At 39.0% G+C, this 19,670-nt stretch overlaps 2 protein-coding genes across 2 annotated transcripts in view; one reads left to right on the top strand and one right to left on the bottom strand.

Annotated features, from left to right (window-relative positions):
• The window catches only part of mrpl34 (mitochondrial ribosomal protein L34), a 4,385-nt gene extending 2,085 nt beyond the window's left edge, over positions 1-2,300 (bottom strand). Inside the window, exon 1 of the mRNA XM_017431347.3 lies at positions 2,133-2,300. Within this exon, the coding sequence (XP_017286836.1) occupies positions 2,133-2,185 (53 nt within the window). The 5' untranslated portion in view covers positions 2,186-2,300. The remainder of the gene's footprint in view (positions 1-2,132) is intronic.
• A 1,076-nt stretch (positions 2,301-3,376) lies between these two features.
• On the top strand, positions 3,377-16,441 carry abhd8a (abhydrolase domain containing 8a). The gene is made up of 5 exons (XM_017431328.3): positions 3,377-3,603; positions 8,480-9,291; positions 10,886-11,056; positions 11,148-11,364; positions 13,367-16,441. The coding sequence occupies exons 2-5, from the start codon at positions 8,489-8,491 to the stop codon at positions 13,571-13,573; spliced, it is 1,398 nt and encodes a 465-aa protein (XP_017286817.1). The 5' UTR covers positions 3,377-3,603; positions 8,480-8,488; the 3' UTR covers positions 13,574-16,441.
• The last annotated feature ends 3,229 nt before the right edge of the window (positions 16,442-19,670 follow it).

Below are 19,670 nucleotides of genomic sequence, written 5' to 3'. Positions count from 1 at the left end.
CCCTCTGTAATTGGAACACACCCTCCGGTCCCCCTTTTTGAATAAGGGGACCACCACCCCGGTCTGCCAGTCCAGAGGAACTGTCCCCGATGTCCACGCGATATTGCAGAGTCGTGTTAACCAACACAACCCTACAACATCCAGAGCCCTATATATATATATATATATATATATATATAAAATATATAGATTTGCTATGGCACCACCTGAAACCAAAATAAATAGCGACCCAGGATTTGTAAAAATTCCAATAATCAAAACTAAATGAAATCTTTTTGACCCAAGAAAGAAACACTTATATTCCGTATCTGTCGTTTTATACACCCTAGAGGCACTTTGAGACACCAATCTGGCGCCAACATAAAACTGAGCACATAACTGAATTTTGTTGGACGTTTGGTCTGAAAACTGGATATCAGCCTTTTAGTGTGAACAGATCTTTTTAAAGGGATCTTTACTGGGGATGACCACTATCTCCTAAAACAAGGAATTGTCTTGTTTTTGCATTCTTTGAGGAATTTATTTTGGTTTTTATTTGTTTATAAGAGCCAGAGAAATTCTGTTGCTAGATGATAAATGAAACAGGAGACTAATAAAGTACAATTCCAGGGAGAGATTTTTGCTTTTCTTCAAGCTGTCTGTTACTTTTCACATCAGTCAGAAGGCACAAACTGTGTGACCTATGACCAGTGATAGTGATACATATTGCATTGCTAGAATACACTTAATGACAGTGTGAGATTAAAAAAGAAGATTTCATAATCATAACTTGCTAATAATACCAATAAAAAATGAAGAAACCTCCAGAGGGGAATATTTACCTGTTATTTCTGATTAAAAAGTGCACTGCTCCATTTTACTCTTGGTAGATTAGTGTATTTAAAGCAGGGATGTGTAACCTACAGCTCTGGAGCCCATGTGGCTCTTCAGTCTCTCTCATTTGGCTTCTTGTTGTGTCAACTAAACCTGACATGAATCTGATTAAAATTGACAATATAAATTAGTACTTTTTGCAGTTTTCCTAGACACATTTCGGCAGTTTTTGTATGTAATTTCTGCAGCAGAATAACAGCAGGTGATTTAGGTGGGTTGAGCTGTCTATGAACAGAGTTTTGTTTTTTGGGGGAGATTTTGTTATGTTTTTTTTTTACAGAAATTAGTCTACATATCAGTTAATATAAATGCACTGAGTACACAGTTTGCCAACATTTCAGCACCAAAATAAGATAACTGTGTCTTGAGTTTTCACTAGAATGTGTTGAAAATGCAACAATCAGTTTTCCCGTTGAGCTATCAGACTGTAAAACTGTTTCCTGTTTTGTCTGTGCAACTTACAGATAGATTCTTCTCCAAATCCACCAGAAAATTAACAACTTTTCAACTTACTTAAAACAAACATCTGTAAAAGCAGAAAGTAGTTTTGCACACTTAATGACATTTACAAAATTTTAAAGCTGTAAAAACAGATGTATTAGTAGCCTACAGCTCAAATGAAAGCCAGGTCAGGTAAATAAAGATTTTGGTATATTATTTGGGGACATTTAGGTCTCAAATCCACAACATACTGGTTTATTTTTAATGTGTACTATTTTAGAGTCATTAGGATGCAACATAATTAAAACAACTATTATACCTAGTAAAATAGCATTATTTTCCACAAATGAGTAAAATAAGTAGTACTGTACAAACAAACATACTACATTTGTACAGAAAGCGAAAATACTTTTCTTGCACTGAACCATATAGTTTCTCTACTTTTCTAGATTTTTTTTATCTAAATGCAACATAAATTACTATACAGTATATAAAACATTTTATAAATAGTTTTTTTATTATTATTTTTAAAGGCCAATTAAATGTTGTGTCTCTCTTCAACTTTCTTTAGTAGGACGGATAATTAAAATGGCTCCTCCAGTTGTAAAGGCTGCAGACTGTTCTGACTGCATTCGTGACTAAACTCGCTGTCATTTGGTTGTAATCTCTGTCTGTTATCAGTCACAGTTAGTTAGCTCCGAATAAGCTGCACTAAAAACTGGGATGCTAATGCTATGCTAGCTGTTTCCTAGCATGTTGGTGAAAAACACAATGAGCATGTTTATTTATCTGACATGATTACGTTTTTTTGTTCTTACCTGCTCAAGTGGGTTATTCTTCGCAGTTGAGTAAAAGAGAGAATAAAGCTCATTTTGTGGTTTATGATTAAATAAAATTGACACTAACACTAATGTGACGGCAGTGAATGTCACAGAGTTTCGCTACTAGCCAGTCTGCCAATATGAAGCAAGCTGATTGGCTCAGACTGCAACCAATCGTGACCCTTCTTACTGGTTAGTTGTTGCCCTGATTAAACCAATCACAGACTGTAAAAAGCAGTCGATATAATATTTGTATAATAATTCCATTAAAATAAGTCCTTTAAGCTTTCTAAAAAAATAAAAAGTGAATATATAATATAAAAATATTTATTTATAATAAAAAAGTGTCAACATTGTTTTAACTGTGCCTCGTGGTTAAAACTGAACAAATAAAAAGTAACTAAGGATAAGACCTCTTTACAGTGTAGTCTGATTCAAAACAAGGTAAATTTAGGGTTAGGGTCTCTGGTCCAAAGTTCATTCAAAATAGACTGAGGTAAAGTGGAAAACTGTTCTGTGGTCAGATTAATCAACATTTGAAGTACTTTTTGGAAACCACAGACGCCACTTCCTCCATTCTAAAGAGGAGAGGGACAATCCAGCCTGTTATCAGCGCACAGTTCAGAAAAGCCTTTTTATTTACATTTTACAACATCCCAAACTTTTTGGAATTGGAGTTGAAGAAAAGGCTCAAGACATTTTTTTACAGTATTTTATGCTCATGCCTGCCTGTGTGTGCAGCTAAAAAACACCAAACACTGGCACTATACCAGTGTGTCACACATTAAAACCAATAATGTGAACTTAGTTTCTGTGTCTGGTCTCCACATGAACATTTTTTTGGGCTCCTCAGCTGAACAGAGACAGGAAGCCACTTCCGTTTCAGATTAGAGGTCATGCCTGCCCCAGTCATTCTGCAGTGACTCTGTTTTTCTTGTGACGCAGTCATGGAGGTGTAAAAGCAGCTTCTGAGGCAGGATCCCACATGTCATGTATGATCATTCATCACCCTGCTCACATGCTCCGACCATCATTCTGTCCTTCCAGCTGACCGCAGCCACTTCACTACCCTGCTCGCCTTAGCAACAAGGACACCGTCCGCCTCCCATTGGCTTCCCGGCGGCTCCCTGCTGTCCTCCATTCGTCCTCGGCGGCTGCCACTCAGCAGCGGAAATGCGCGAAGATTCCCGAGGCTGCAGCGGACGGAGCCGAGCGCTGCGGAGCAGTGCTGGGGAGGGTTCGGGCCGCAGTGGGTCCTCTGGACAGGAGGGGTGCCGTTTGTTTTCGTTATGGGTGACTTATTAAGATGCATTTGGCTGCCTTTTACGGATGCACGCGCTTCCATCAGCCCCAGCACCTCGATGTCCTGTAATGACACTCTAATAAGGCTGAAAAGGTGTCACTGTTTTGTGGCATAGACCCCCGACGGTCATCTTCAGTGCAGGTTGCGCATCACTCAATTCTGCAGGTAAGGAGTCTGTGTTTATTGCATTGTGTTGCGCTGATTATTTTACTAAGCAACGTGCTGTCATGGCAATGGAACTGCATTTATTTGTTCTGCGACAGTGCAAAGAAGGACTAAATATTACGAAGGATCGAAGCATCACCAAAGATAAATTCTTGATGCGCAAAAACATTGACCATTCGACTCAGCTCGGAAGACCTGCATACATTAGCTTTGAATGAATATTTTCAGCAGAGGAGTGCATCTTCTGCTGCTGGTTGCGATGCTGTGTTGTGAAATAATTATCGATCCTCCCGCTGCGCCTCTTGAGATGTGTGCATCCCGCAGAAAGTAGGTTAAAATGGTCTCTTGTTTTGCAAGTCTATGCGTGTGCACGTGCAGCCAAGAGGGGCTCACGCTGCCCTACGAGTCTGCCGAATGCGGACTTGTTTTGGCACACATGGAGCTGGATGTTTGCAGGTCCAGAAGAAAACGCAGACATGATGGCTGAGAAACATGCTGAGACCAACGGGCTGAAGAAAAGAAATTTGTTCACCTTCCTCCGCACAGCCAGTTCTGATTGATGTATTGACAGGTGGTAGGTCAGCAGGAAAATTTCTATTTCCATTTCACCACTGTTGATCAATACTGCTGCTGTTTCTTCTGCGCTATTTAGATGGCTACCTGAGGATAGATAGATAGATAGATAGATAGATAGATAGATAGATAGATAGATAGATAGATAGATAGATAGATAGATAGATAGATAGATAGATAGATAGATAGATAGATAGATAGATAGATAGATAGATAGATAGATAGATAGATAGATAGATAGATAGATAGATAGATATTCCAAACAGGTTGGGACATTGCATAAAATGTAATAAAAACAGAATGCAATGATTGGTTAAATCTTAAATCTTAAATTTTAGGGTAGCAACACATTTCAAAAAAGTTGGAACAGGAGCAACAAAAGGCTGTAAAAATAAGTTGTACCAGTAAGAAACAATTAGAGGAAGATTTTCCTACTAATTCCTGCTAGGCTAGGTTAATTGACAACAGGTCAGTGAGAGGACTGGGTATAAAAAGAGCATTTTAGAGAGACTGAATCTCTCTGAAGTAAAGAGGGGCAGAGGTTTACCAATCTGTGACAAACTGTAAAACAGTGGAACAATTTCCAAGTAATGTTCATCAAAGGAAATTTGGGAAGACTTTGACTATCCCATCATCTATAGTTCATAATATCATCAAAAGATTTTAGGGGTGCATTCACACCTGATAGTCCAGTAGACTCAGTTTAATTGGAGACCAAAATGTCAACATTTGTTCTATTTTCAGCTGGTGCGGTTCACATTCACACTACACTGAATCAATCGAGCCAAACCCTTCCATCAACCTGTTCCCCGCCTCGCCTGGTGGTGCTGCACCAAAACTACTGAAGAAAGCGACACAAAAACCTCTGAAGAACACACCGAGCGCAACTTCCTTCTTCTGGAAAAGGAAACAAAAATGGAGTGTCGTCAAATTTGAGCGGTTTTAGAGTTTCTGTTGTACATGTGCCAAACAAACATTTTTCAACAATGGGCTCAGCATGAGCGGCACGAGCCATTTCTCCCACTAGTGGTAGAAACACAAGTTTGCTTTGGTTGTATTTACCCAGAAGGCCCTGTCCTGTAGTCCGCTTCCTGCTTTTGGAACGGCCTATAGTCCACTTGCATTCACATATGCATTCGAACCGCAATCCCATCAATTGGCTTGTCAGCACTGGCTGAGGGTCAGTCAGGAGATGTGAACACTTGTGTTTATTTGCCTATGTATCCTACCTCTCTATCCTTGGTGCATAACTGGAGAAAGCCTGCAGCTTTATGTATCCTCTTGTTAGGCTCCAAGGTGGGCGAGGAGCAGAGAAGCATGAAAAACAATTGACGCCATGTGAAAAGGAGAGGTTATTCATTGCAAAAGCCTTGTTCAGACTATCAATGGTCAGGCCTCACTGGCCTTGAACCTTTAGTACAAAACAAGTACTTTTTGTTCACTGGTGATTATAGGAACAGCTGTTTTCACACTTAGGTGAGTGTGCTTGTAGAAGTTTTTATTGCCTGCCAGCAAAGGTAGTAATGTTTTCTCTGCACATGTTCACCAATCACAACACACAACTAATCTTACAAACTCCCCCCTCAGAGAAAGCACACCTCGCTCAGCACTTATAATAGTTTGGGTCAAAACACAATCATTTTAAAGTGACAGTGCGGTAGTTTGTCATTTCCTATCTGGCAACCCTACCTGGCATAGAAATTACAGCAGTTTCAATGAGCACAGCTGTATCCACATAAACACAATGAACATTGAAAAAACACTAATGTTTGCAGAGTTGTTGTTGTTCTCGTGTAAACAATTCCCTCAACAGTGAACCAGAAAAGAATTTTAAAAAAAAAGTTTCCTTTTAATAAGGAAGTAGTTGCTTAGAAACAGCTTGGGATAAATTTTCGAAGAATCAGGCGACATCATTTAGGCAGCAGATGACATTTTCAAACACGGCAACAAGTCCCCATTATAATGTCTGAGCTATCTTCCTTTTTAACACTGTTTATTGAGTTTTTAACATCAACAACAATGAATAAGCACCCCACGCCCCAGCTCCTACACGTGAAAGACTAATGGGAGACAAACTGAGAAAAAATAAACGTTAAGAAAAAATAGACAATATAAAAAAATTTTTACAAAACACATTACATATAAATATGTATACACACATGTCAGGCCACATTGCTGTGGTACTTAGATCCTAAATGAGCTAACAGTCTGGACATTAATATGGGACAGAAAGGGATTCCAGGTTATTTTGAAAGATCCAGCATTATCATTTTCCTGCCCAACATATACAATGTTCTAAAGAAATTTAGTTATGAACTCTGTAGGTAGAGGGCCTTCTGAGCCCTCTGGCAGACCCACAAGTTGAATATTATGCCACCTAGAAGGTCGATCCAAGTCTTAACATTTCTTGTTCAAAGCGTTATTAGCGTTATTAATATTAGCTTCCATGCGAGTTAGCCGGTCATTGTGCTCGTTAAATGTGCTCTCAAGATCAGAAATTATTCCATTTTGCCGAGTGACTTTTTTCTTCCAGCAGTTTTAGAGCAGCTGCCACTTCCTTCTTAGCTAACTCTGACATTACCGACTGAAGTTTGGTGAGAATTTCAGCTCTGAAGTCACCTATTATTACCTTGATGCGCTGCAGCATCTCCTCATTAGGATCCTGTATTTCAGAAACATCTAGCACCAAAGTGTGGAGGCACAGTATGCCTAGGCCAGTCCTGGCAGACTCGTGTTTTCATCAGAAGACTCAATATTTATCCAGATATAACTCAAAGGATGTAAATTCTGATATTTCCTTGAACTTGTGGCTGTGGCAAAAAATAAACAGACTTTAAGTGCTAATGAAAATATATCAGAATCACATTCCTGCAGAGCTCCTACAAAGCATCTTCTACGCCTTTACTGAAAGCCCCCTGAGATATCATTTTTAAAATAAGGGGTCTCTGTTAATTGAATGACTATTTAAAATTCTTTATTTGTAGAGATGTGGAGTTGGGAGAAAATTCAATTCAATTTAATTCAAATTCAAAAATACTTTATTAATCCCAAAGGGAAATTAAATTAAAATATTGAGAATCAAAATATCATTATTTTTTGTACAACAGGATTGACATAAAATAGTTACTGAAATGATTAAAAAGCTTTTTTTTAACAAAAAAAAAACTTTTTAAAAACTCATGTTTTAAAATTTCTGGATTTTGTATATTTCAGACATTTTAACTGAAGTTTAAGAAAAACAATTCTTTGCTGCATAGATGCACTGTATTTTGCACTGAGTTTGGACTTTTTCTAAATACATTTAATGAATGTTCCTTGTAGGAATTCATATTGCTTGTTGCTTTTTAATGCTGGAATTTTAGACTAAGAGCATTTTTGTCAGGTTCGTGGTGGTTGGATGGTTTGGACCCTAAATGCAGACACACGAGGAGCTCCAAAGAAAAACGAATTCATTTAAAAGAACACAAAATGCTGACATGGCAGCAACAAAAACTAAAATGCAAAACTTACAAAATCCAGACGTGCGCTGGGAACACAAGGAAAACCAGACAGCGCATGTGAATGACAATGAACCAGTGAGTCAGTGAGGAAGATGGCTAGGTTTTAAAGGCAGAGGGTGATTGCGAAATGAACACAGGTGACTGATTACAAACAAGGGACAGGTGTGGGTGGTTGAGGCAGACTGACATGAGAACTAGAAGAGAGTGAGTGATAGCACAAGGAACACAGGACACAGGGAGCAGAACCACAAAAGAAAACATATTAAACACTGGGGAATTCTGATAGTTTCAATAAAAGGTGTCTGGTGGTTTAAGATATATTTTGCTAACAGACAAACAGGGTTGACTCCAATAGTTGTTGCTAAAGTTTCAAGCAAAGATTTAGCATGATGAGTAGCACTTGGAGTATGTGTTGAGTGTGACTCTCAGCTTTAGGTCACTGTTTGTAAAACTGACTGACATATAGCCGTTTTTGTGTTTTCTAAGCTCAGTTCGCCATGATGGCCAAGTTGATTCAAGTTGATTTGAGAAGTCAATCAGTTGTAGATATGCATTCAAGGACTTTTTCCTGAAAGTTTAATAAAGTCTGTCCAGTTGTTTGTGAGATGTTTTGATAACAAACAGACACGTGCAAACACATACACAGGCATAAATATTGCTGTCTTGACTTGTTTCATATTCATTGTTTAACTGATTTTGTGGGTGCTGTGTTGTGATGGTATCTCTACACTGGTCTCATGTATCATGTATTGAGGTACTCCATAGTTCCTGTTTTTAGTATCTGTGTGATGTTGTCGTTGCAGAGGAGTACCATGCTGACCAGCATCACTGACGGGATCCTTTGCTGTCTGACGGGGAAGACCACTAATCTGGTCTTGCCTCTGGAGTCATCTGAACCCTCCGATGGGTTTGAGTTTGTGGAAGTGAAACCAGGGAGGGTCCTGCGAGTGCGGCATATTATTCCTGAGCGTCAGCCCTCGGACACAGATGCGGACAAGAAAGACGTTGACTGTGATTCGAATGATGAGGATTCTAACAGCGACGGTGTTGCAGGCACCAGCGTCCACTGCAAGAGGAAGATCACAGTTTACCGCAACGGCCAGCTGGTGATTGAGAACCTTGGCGACGTTTTGCACTCTGAAATCTTGCAGTGTCAGGATGGAGATCTGGAGCCCTGTAGCACCGTGGAGGTGGAGCTGGCTGACTACAAAGAGCTGGCCTCGTCTCCTGACCCAAACCCTGCGCCACCTCAGGGTTTGTTATCCTCTGAAGAGCAGAAACCTGCTCCGCCCCCTCGCCGACGCCGTCGCAAGCCCAAGCGCACTGTGCTCATCGACTCAAAGCGGGTCATCTCAAGCTGCAAAGGAACGCATTCGGATGTGGCCCTGTTCTTTGTGCACGGCGTAGGAGGCTCTCTGGACATTTGGAGCAGCCAGCTGGACTTCTTCTCTCGTCTGGGCTACGAGGTCATAGCGCCGGACTTGGCGGGGCATGGAGCCAGCATTGCCCCACAGATTGCAGCAGCTTACACCTTTTATGCTCTGGCAGAGGACCTGCGCGCCATCTTTAAGAGATACGCTCGGAAACGCAACATTCTCATTGGCCACTCGTATGGGTGAGGAACTGTCAGAAGCTTGTATCAGAAATCATTTGGTTTTGGAAAAGTTTGTCGGACAGTTCCAGGCATAATTGTGTAATTGCTGAGTCAGCATTTCCTGGTTTTAATTTTTTCGTGCGTTTTTTATTATTTACCTACTTCTGCATCCATTTCCAGGAGATGGGTGCTCTGACTTTTGTTTTTTGTAATTTCTGTACTTGCCAAATTTTTTTGTTTTAATTTATTTTATTTTTTACAAACTTAACCTTCACAATAAAATGCATTGAGATCTCCTCAATTTATTTAAAACAATTTTATTTTTAAAATTTGCTTCAGTATATTACTATACAGGGTGGGCCATTTATATAGATACACCTTAATAAAATGGGAATGGTTGGTCATATTAACTTCCTGTTTGTGGCACATTAGTATATGGGAGGGGAAACTTTTCAAGATGAGGGGTGACCATGGTGGCCAATTTGAAGTTGGCCATTTTGGAGCCAACGTTTGTTTTTTCAATGGGAAGAGGGTCATGTGACACGTCAAACTTATTGGGAATTTCACAAGAAAAACAATGGAGTGCTTGGTTTTAACGTAACTTTATTCTTTCATGAGTTATTAACAAGTTTTTCACCACTTATGAAATGTGTTCAAAGTGCTGCCCATTGTGTTGGATTGTCATTGCAACCCTCTTCTCCCACTTCCACTTCCTGGAAAGTGGATTGGTCATCGTGGGCCAGTTGAATGGCCCCCAAGGTCTCCCGATCTGACCCCCTTAGACTTTTATCTTTGGGGTCATCTGAAGGCGATTTTCTATGCTGCGAAGATACGAGATGAACAGCACCTGAAACTACGGATACTGGAAGCCTGTGCTCGCATTTCTCCTGTGGTGTTCCTATCAGTGTGTGAAGAGTGGGAGAAGAGGGTTGCATTGACAATCCAACACAATGGGCAGCACTTTGAACACATTTTATAAGTAGTGAGAAACTTGTACACAACTCATGAAAGAATAAACTTATGTTAAAATCAAGCACACCATTGTTTTTCTTGTGAAATTACCAATAAGTTTGAAGTGTCACATGACCCTCCTCCCATTGAAAAAACAAAAGTTGGATCCAAAAAGGCCGACTTCAAAATGGCCACCATGGTTACCACTCATCTTGAAAAGTTTTCCCCCTCCCATATACTAATGTGCCACAAACAGTAAGTTAATATCACCAACCATTCCCATTTTATTAAGGTGTATCCATATAAATGGCCCACCCTGTAGTTTTGTCGTCTTACACTATTTATAGCTTTTAGTGAACATTCTACTGCTTTTAGCTTTTAGTTAGCCTTTTTGTTTTTAGCACACTTTTACTCTTTTAATTGTTTTGTGCTACTTTTAACAAGCCTTTTGTTACTTTTAGCATATAGTAATCATTCTCACACCTATCAACTTTAAGCTTTTAGCTCAAGTTTCGATATTTTTAGCTATTTTTAGCTTTTAGCTAGCATTTTGCTCCTTTTAATTTTAACAACTTACTTTTTACAATTTCTTCAGTCAAACTTCTTTTCTAGTTGTTACTAACACTTTGTTCCCGTGATGCCTTCATCTCATCATCTCTTACAGAGTGTCATTTTGCACCTTCCTGGCCCATGAATATCCTGATCTAGTCCATAAGGTGGTGATGATCAATGGAGGAGGTCCAACAGCCCTGGAGCCCAGCCTTTGCTCCATCTTCCAGCTTCCATCATGTGTCCTTCACTGTCTGTCACCTTGTCTAGCCTGGAGCTTTCTGAAGTAAGAGCTGAATAATTCAAAATGTCAAAGAAGGACAAACAACTTTACACATAATTTTTGTTGATGTTCTTGTTGTTTTCTAACCCTTTAGAGCTGGATTTGCTCGACAAGGTGCCAAAGAGAAGCAGCTCTTGAAGCAGGGTAATGCTTTCAATGTGTCTCCATTTGTCCTGAGAGCCATGATGAGCGGTCAGTACTGGCCTGAGGGGGATGAGGTCTACCATGCTGAGCTCACTGTGCCCATCCTGTTGGTTCATGGCTTGTGTGACAAGTTTGTTCCAGTGGAGGAGGACCAGCGCATGGCAGAGGTATAGTAAATCTACGTCCATCTATAGTGCTAAATCCATCTTTTCCACATTTTGTGATATTACAGCCAAAAACTTCAAAGTTTTTTACTGGTATTTTTATGTAGCACATAATTATGAAGTGGAAAGAAAAAGATACGTGGTTTTCACATTAAACGTTTGGTATTCATTTGTATTCTTCCCTCTGTACTCTGAGGCTCTGTTTACACAACACTGTAACATTTCAGTTGCATTTCGGCCATTTGTACACAACAACAACCTTGGTTTTCTCTCATACCGAAACTTTTTGATTCCAGGTCTCTGAGTGGAAGTTTTTGGAAACTCCCAGTATCTGTGTGAAATCATGCATGTACACTACGGACAGCTGCAGTCTGTAGTTTTTCTGCACTTTCGCAAGTAGAGCCTTCAGATACCTGTGTCCAACTGTGTTTAATTTAATCTCAGTATAAATCCAGCTGTTCTGTGAGCCTCTGAGGTTTGTTACAGAACATTAGTGATCAATCAGCATCATGAAGACTAAGGAACACACCAGACAGGTCAGGGAAAAAGTTGTTGAGTAGTTTAAAACAGGGTTAGATTATAAAACAATATCCCAAGCTTTCAACATGTCACAGAACATGGTTTAGTCAGTCATTTGAAAATGGAAAGAGTGCAGCACACCTACAAACCTGCCAAGACATGGCCGCCCACCTAAAGTGACAGGCTGGGTGAGGAGAGCATTAATCTGACAAGGAGTGAAGAAGTCCATGGTAACTCCGGAGGAGCTGCAGAGATCAACAGCTCAGGATGGGCAATCTGTCCACAGGACAACTATTAGTCCTGCATTCCACAAATCTGTCATTTATAGAAGAGCGGCAAGAAAAAAGCCATCCAGCTAGGTCTACAATTGAATGGATCAAATCAGGTGTTAGAATAGTCCAGTCAAAGTCCAGACTTAAATCCAACTGAGACTCTGTGGCAAGACTTAAAGTGCTGTTCACAGACTCTCTCTGTTTAACCTGACTGAGCTGCAGCTGTTTTACAGAGAAGAATGGAGAAAATTTTAGTCTCTAGATGTGCAAAGCTGGTAGAGACAAACTCAAAAAGACCTGCAGCTGGAACTGCAGTGGAAGATGGTTTTCTAATGTATCAACTCAGAGGAGCTGAATACAATCAACCCCACTCTTTTCAGAGTTAAATTTTTAAAAAAAGAAAGAATAACTGAAAATCATGCATCATATTCCTATGGCGCCAGATTGGTCTCATAAGATGCACAAATGCAAAAACTAAAATCCACAATTTCAAAAGACTCACAAATGCACAGCACCAAATCCACAAATGCAAAAACTTAAGCCAATGTCGGTAAACCTTTCAAAACTAGTGACTGGCTGCATTTAGAAACTGGTGTGCACACTCCAGACCAGTAAGTGGCGGTAATGCTACTAAAAGTTGGTTGCCAACCGCCAGAAAAAAACAAGAAGAAGAAGTTAGAAACTGAAGAAAAGAAAAAAAATATTGACATTGCGTTATTTGTGAATATCAGGCATTTGGACTTTACCATGGCTTCTAGTGACAACATCGGAGCGGTAAGTGATACATGTAATGTGATATGTTTGGCTTATTATCCACTTATTATGAGAAGTTGATAACATTTGTGGATTTGGTGCTGTGCATTTGTGAATCTTTTGAAGTTGTGTATCTTAGTTTTTGCATTTGTGGATTTGGTGCTGTGCATTTGTGAGTCTTTTGAAATTGTGGATTTTAGTTTTTGCATTTGTGCATCTTATGAGACCGATCTGGCTCCATATTTTCCCTCCACTTGACAATTATGTGCTACTTTGTCTTGGCCATAAAATAAACATAAAATCCCAGTAAAATACTTTACAGTTTGTGGATGTACCGTGACAAAATGTGGAAAAGTTCAACGTGGATGAATACGTTTTGAAGTCACTATAGCAAAACAAAAGTTGATTTTGTCTGCTTTGTGTTTCAAATCTAAAAGTTGGCATTTGTTTTGTGTTTCTAGATCCTCTTGTTTGCCTTCCTGAAGGTCATCGAGGAAGGGAGTCACATGGTCATGATGGAGTGTCCTGACACCGTCAACACCCTCCTCCATGAGTTCTTTCTCTGGGAACCAGACATGTCCAGAAAAGACAGTCGCAAGGCAGACCCAGATAAAACTGGCTGTGAAATAATTAACACACAGAAAATCAGTAAGCCTATGGCCAAATAACACTTGAGTGGACCACTTTTTATCATAGGACCAAGCAGAAGGTTTTTTCCCTGCAGCTGCCATGTGTTATTGAAGCTCCCAGGCTAAGAGAGATTGCAAGCAGGGCTGCATCTTAAGGATGTGGACGTCCATGGTGCTTTGAGATAAAGCACCGAAAAACAGACAACGGGAAAGAATGGGTACAAACACACAGTTTCTTTATCACTTCTGCACCAGTTTGTGCTTCGTTGCACCTAAATGACTCCATATCTGGTGCTGAAGAGGACTGCCGTTTGAAGCTGCAAAGCAGGAAAAGACATAAAATTTGCAAATGATGTCAGAGTTTTCTTGTCAAGTTTCTGTTGTCGCTCTGAAAAAAAAAAACGTTCAGCTTCCAGTTGAATCCGTTTTAGCTCTGCTCTCAGTGGAAACCTGGCAAAAATAAACTGAAGATGCTGACAGCTGATTCAGCGATGAGTAGTGTTGAAGGAAAACTCACAAGTCAGCTGATATTCCTGATGTATTATCAAACACTGACTGGATGGCAGTGGGAAACTGACTGAACATTTAAAAAACAACAAGATAATATTATTAATAATAATATACTAATATACATGTAATATGTATTAAATAATTGCATCCCATGTTACCAGAAAATATATATTATGATGCAAAAGAAAAAGAAAACTATATTTCTCAGCTGTGATGTAAAAACATATGAGCCACATTCTTACAATGTGCAGTGTTTATGATATCAAACATAACCCACACACTCAAAAAAAAATTCTAAATTACAGAAAGTCATTACTAAAACCTAAGTAAAACGCTGTGTTGTAGTGTGAAGCACATTGTCACTAATGTATTAATTCATCACTGCATGAAATTGAATTATTAGTCACAATGAGATTATTGAGACCTGGATCAGATGTTGTACAAACCAACATGAACATTAGGAGGTTTCTCTCAGCCCAATAGTTCAATTTTCTATATATTCCAAAGAACACAAGAAGCAATTTCCTTAAAGGAATGTTTTTTGCCTGCTGCCACCTTTCATGCCAGAGTTTTAAACCAAGATTATGTGAGGGTGAGAAGTGACCGAGTCAGCAATTTTGATTAAACCTTGAAAATAATCATGCTGTGTGATCTAATGCAACGATGTTCTCGCAAAGATGACTCTCAGCTGTTACCCCAACAAATTTTAGCTCAATATCTGTAAAACTAGCTATTTTTGTGTTGGTTAAAGTGGATCAGCTGTGGCAGCCATCTTGAATTGGACTGGCTCCAAAAAGGAATCATTTGTAGATGTGCAACCAATTGGTGTTTGCTGTAAGTTTGATTAAATTCTATTCAGTGGCTCATGAGATGTTTTGCTAACAGACAGACACACAAGCGTGGGCAAAACCTTGTCTGCCTTGGTGTTTCGGCGGCAGGTAATACAAAGGTCCTGCATGAGTTTAGACTCAAAGCCAGGATTGTTGTTGCACAGCAGCAGCACAGTTTATTTACACGTATTATTCTTACTGGTACAATATGCTTTCATCCTCCTTGTTTGTAAGTATTATTGTAGATTTTTTTTTCTAAACTAAATACAACTGCCAGAACAAATTGTGGTTGTATTTAACTGCTGTAATCTGCCAGAAGCTGGAAAAGCCAGTTTGTGTTCCCCCTACTTGTTCCGTCCACCTCCCGCCTATCGATTTCTGTGTCCGACTGAAGGAGTTTTGCTCTGGGCAACATATTCGTTCATGGATACTGTTTTTGTCTCATAGTGGGACAGTATGGTGTGAGGAAAAGCATACCAGATTGAAGGCCCAGCATTCCTTGAAGGAATGGATTTCCCCCGCTGCCTCTTATGCCAGAGTTTTAGACAGTAATCATGTTATAATGAGAAGGAGCGGAGCTGTAGGTGTTCTGGTCAAACCTTATAAATGACATTAGGCAAGATTTTACGAGACATGTTAGCGCCTGGATTATGTGTTTAGCTCAGTATCTGTAAAACTGATTGCCATTTTTGCATTGGCTATTGTTGACTAGGTGTGGCAGCCAATACATAATTTCCCTTTTTGCCTTTGGCGGCGGGCAATAATAAATCTGCTCCATGACAGTGTTTTTAAGTTGGCTGGATGGTTTATGGTGTTGTGTTGCAGAGGGTGTAAATAGTGGGATGATAAACTGGCTGCCTATGGGCCTTAACTAAATATATGAACTCACCAAAGGAGGAGGAGAGTTTATCGCTCGACACGCTGGTCTGTTAAATATGCATTATGAGAGAAAAAGCAGATGCATTATGAAATATTTTATGCAACCGGAATATAAACAGAGTGGACATAAACAGTCGTGGTCCTGATGTCTCTGAAATACAGTCGATATTCTTCATGGACTTTCCAAAAACGAACACGTGCTGCTGATATTTCCTTTGGTGTAAAAGGCGGATGAAACTGTGTGGACTACAGGGTGCATATGTACTTCCTCCTATGCTCAAAATGTGCATATACAAACTGTCATATGTGCTAAATCTTTTGTGTGCTTAACAAACTGTGTAAATGTTACTGTTACATTTATTATTGGCAATGGTCCAGTATATGCACTGCCTGTGTAGATGCATATATTATTATATAGCCTAAACACCTGGATTCAGTGTGAGAACGTGCCTTTCCTGGCATAAAATAAAACGGATGTTCACCTTCAAATTGTGTTTTTGCAGGTTTATTAAATTGTCATGTTATCTGTTTCTCACTAGAGTGTGCTGAATGCAATAACAACTAGAATAGCCTTTGTGGTCAAACTTTGAAACTAACATAATGCTTGTTTTAATATGATTTTTGCAAGATGTCATGCTCAGAGTATGTGTTTTGAATGGCTCTCATCTACTTTCGCATTGAATTTTAACTCAGCATCTGTGAAATTGACTGAGTTATAGCTAATTCTTTTTTGGCTACTGTTGATTAACTGTAACGGCCATCTTGAACTGGGTTAATTCCATAAGTTAATCAAAAATAGATGTGATTATATTCTAAAAGTTCTATCAAAAATCTATCCAGTGATTTATGAGTTATTTTGATAACAAACAGACATGGCTGACTCCAGTAGTTAATGGCAAAGCTTTAAAAAAACAGATCTTGTTTGATATGTTAACACTTTTGTTGAGGACTTGTCTCAGCTAATGCCACGCTAAATTTTAGCTCAGAATGTGCAAAATTTGGTGAGTTGTAATCAAAAAGTGCTTGTGCATGGCATTAAAAAATAAAAAATATTAAAACACATCAAAACAAAAATATAAAATATTAAAGATGACAAAGCAGAAGTAAAGTATAATAAAACCAAAATTAAAAATTTGAATAAAAACATTAGAACAAGTATCACACCTGAAATTATGAAAAATAGGATAGAAGTCACGTTTGTGCAGTTGTGTCTTTTAAATTAATATCTTTGCAACATAAACCACATATGTTTTCTTTCTTGTACTCTTCTTTAACTGTTTGGGAATGTGTTGCCTTTTTCAACTGTAAGAAGCTCATTTTGTTTTGATTTCATTACAGCATGAATATCTGCAGACATCTATCTGTGTACTAAAGCTATCATTTACATTAATAACCAGAATGTATTCATGTTTACATACAGGTCGTTTGTGGTATATCAAGGTTTGTTAAGTTAGTTAAATGTCTCAAATGCAGAAACATAATAAGGTGACAGAGCAGCTGTACCTGCAGCTCAAAGTCAGTAAATAGCTATTACTGTATTTCCATCCTACTGCTCTGCTCAATCTGTTTTCTGCAGAAAAGTCCAGGTTTTAGAACAAAAAAATACAAGAAGAAGACCCAGGACTGTTGAACAGAATCCTGCATCAGACAAGAATGAGACAACATTGCCTTCAGTTCCTAGATGTTAAAAGAAGAGAGGATGCATCACAGTGGGAAATGGGGCTTCGTTCTAACCTTTTTGAAATATGTTGCTGCCCCCAAAAATTGTACAATTTCTTAGTTTCATCATTTGATATGTTTACTGTGTTCCACTGTGAATAAAATATGGGTAGATGAGATTTGCAAACCATTGTGTTCTGTTGTCATTTAAATTTTACACGACGTCCCACCTTTTTTGGAATTGGGGTTGTATATCTGGGGTTTAATGCCTGACTCAAGATGGTCCATTTTCTTCCCCTCTCATTTCTCTGATTTGACATCTGGGGCTTTACAGAGACCATTTGAGACCAATGACGCTTTGTTTTTGTCCCAACCAGCAAAAAAGTGAGTTAAAAGACAAGGTGCTGATTGCAAAGAGCAAATTAAAATAGATACAATTTAAAAAAAAAACACCTTCATGTCACATAAAACACCAAGCAAAGCACACAGAAGTAAATGTCGCTCTTTCAAAACTGAGCAGCTGATCTTCCTGTCAGAAAGTGTCGGCCTGTAACTTTGCATATCAGCACAATGACCTTCAAATCATTAATTTACTAACAGCAAAGGGGATATTTTAATTATTTTATTTACTGCAAAGAGAGATCGAGAATACAGCTCAGCTTGGGGAAAAGTAAAATAGTTATGTTTAATTTAGTGCTGGGTATAAGTCTGCATAGACCTGGCAGGAGTTATTGTGATCATACACTTGTGATGTACACAACTGAGGCAATGTTACTTGAATTTTTGCTTTGCTGTGAAGTGTCTTCAAAAGGTGGACGTTCTTCTAGGTCTTCAACAGCGATGTACATGATGAAAGAAATGACTTTACAGACATAAGTTATTCTATTCAAAATAACAGAGTCTGTGCCGAATCGAGACTTCTGGCCCAATCAGTGAAACCCCCTGTTCCTCTGGGGCTGCTTTTTTTTATGAACATTTACCACACCCAGCTGTAGAATAAAACACACACACATCCCACTGGGACGGGCCTTAACAGTATGGATTCAAGTACATTCAATTCCCTTTATGGTGATAAGCTGTGGTCTTGAGCCATGCAACAGATAACTTTCCATATACGTCTTCGTGCAGTTGATAACGTGAGCTTAGGAGAACGCAATCCCCTTCCCAGGAAGGGATTGTACCTGAAGACAATGTCTCCACTTGGAAGTTAGGCCCCATCGCAACACAGCACAGATGTAACACAGACACATCACTGCCTCCTGACTGGTTTTACTTCTTGTAATATTTGTTTGCAGGTGAATTTAAATGAATTGTAATGGATGAATTTGGGTTAGGTTGTCTGTTGCCTTTCAGCCCAATAAATCAGCACATATGAACAATTACATTGAATTTTTTGCTGAATGTTTCTTTTATATAAAATATATAATTTCATTGTAAGTTTTCTTATTTATTTATTTGAAAAGCTCTCTTATTTTCTGTGAACTACTTCGAAATTGAGCAAGAAACTGTTTTCTCATGAAGATATAGTTATCCAATCAGATTTGACTGTATTCAAGTCTCCAGGTGGAAACATGTTTAAAGGAGCTTTCTGATTGGTTCACTGCCAGGACAGAAGGCACAGCTCAGTCAAACATAGACATAAAGAGCTCTGCAGAATGTTAGTTTAATAACTGACAGGTAAATGAACCAATCACATTTTGATGTAGAGAGGGCGGGACCAGAAAATCTGGGCTAAACCAATAGGATTATATTTTATTTATTGTATTGTTTGTTATTGCTGTTTGTTATTTGCTATTCCTAATACATAGCATCAGGGTTTTATTTGCAGCTCAGAGGCAAATTACTAGAAGAATGCAGCATGCAGTGTAAAACAGGGTTTCAAGGTGTCTGACCTGCTTCTGTAAGGATTTGTACTCTTGTACTTGCATTTCTTTGTTTTGTCTGAAAATCCTTTAAAGTGCTGCCACTGAATATTACTGAATACTGAATATTACTAATGAAATACTGAGTGACTTTGAGGAAAAGAAGCTAGTTGTTTCCGATATGGACTCTGACTGGAAATAACCCAGTGGACAGAGAGGACACTGGAGTGTCCATCAACACCATAGTGGGATGAAGAAATCTTCTGTCTCCATGCTTCAGTCCTGTGAAGACGTCCCAAGTACTGACCATGGTGTCCATGTCAAAGAGACATGGAGAGACAGAGACAACCTTCACTTTAAATCCTGAACATCTTCAGTGAAAGCATCACTGCTCTG

The sequence above is a fragment of the Kryptolebias marmoratus genome, linkage group LG20 (genome assembly GCF_001649575.2).
Source record: "Kryptolebias marmoratus isolate JLee-2015 linkage group LG20, ASM164957v2, whole genome shotgun sequence".
NCBI lineage: Eukaryota > Metazoa > Chordata > Actinopteri > Cyprinodontiformes > Rivulidae > Kryptolebias > Kryptolebias marmoratus.
Note: the sequence above shows the minus strand (reverse complement) of the source record. Positions and strands in the feature narration are given on the sequence as shown.

Bases quoted from the DNA above. Each gene is read 5' to 3' on its own strand.
- abhd8a (XM_017431328.3), top strand. From the start codon at position 8,489: ATGCTGACCAGCATCACTGACGGGATCCTTTGCTGTCTGACGGGGAAG. The intron at 9,292-10,885 runs GTGAGGAACTGT...CATCTCTTACAG, and splicing joins CTCATTGGCCACTCGTATGG to AGTGTCATTTTGCACCTTCC. The intron at 11,365-13,366 runs GTATAGTAAATC...TTGTGTTTCTAG, and splicing joins AGGACCAGCGCATGGCAGAG to ATCCTCTTGTTTGCCTTCCT.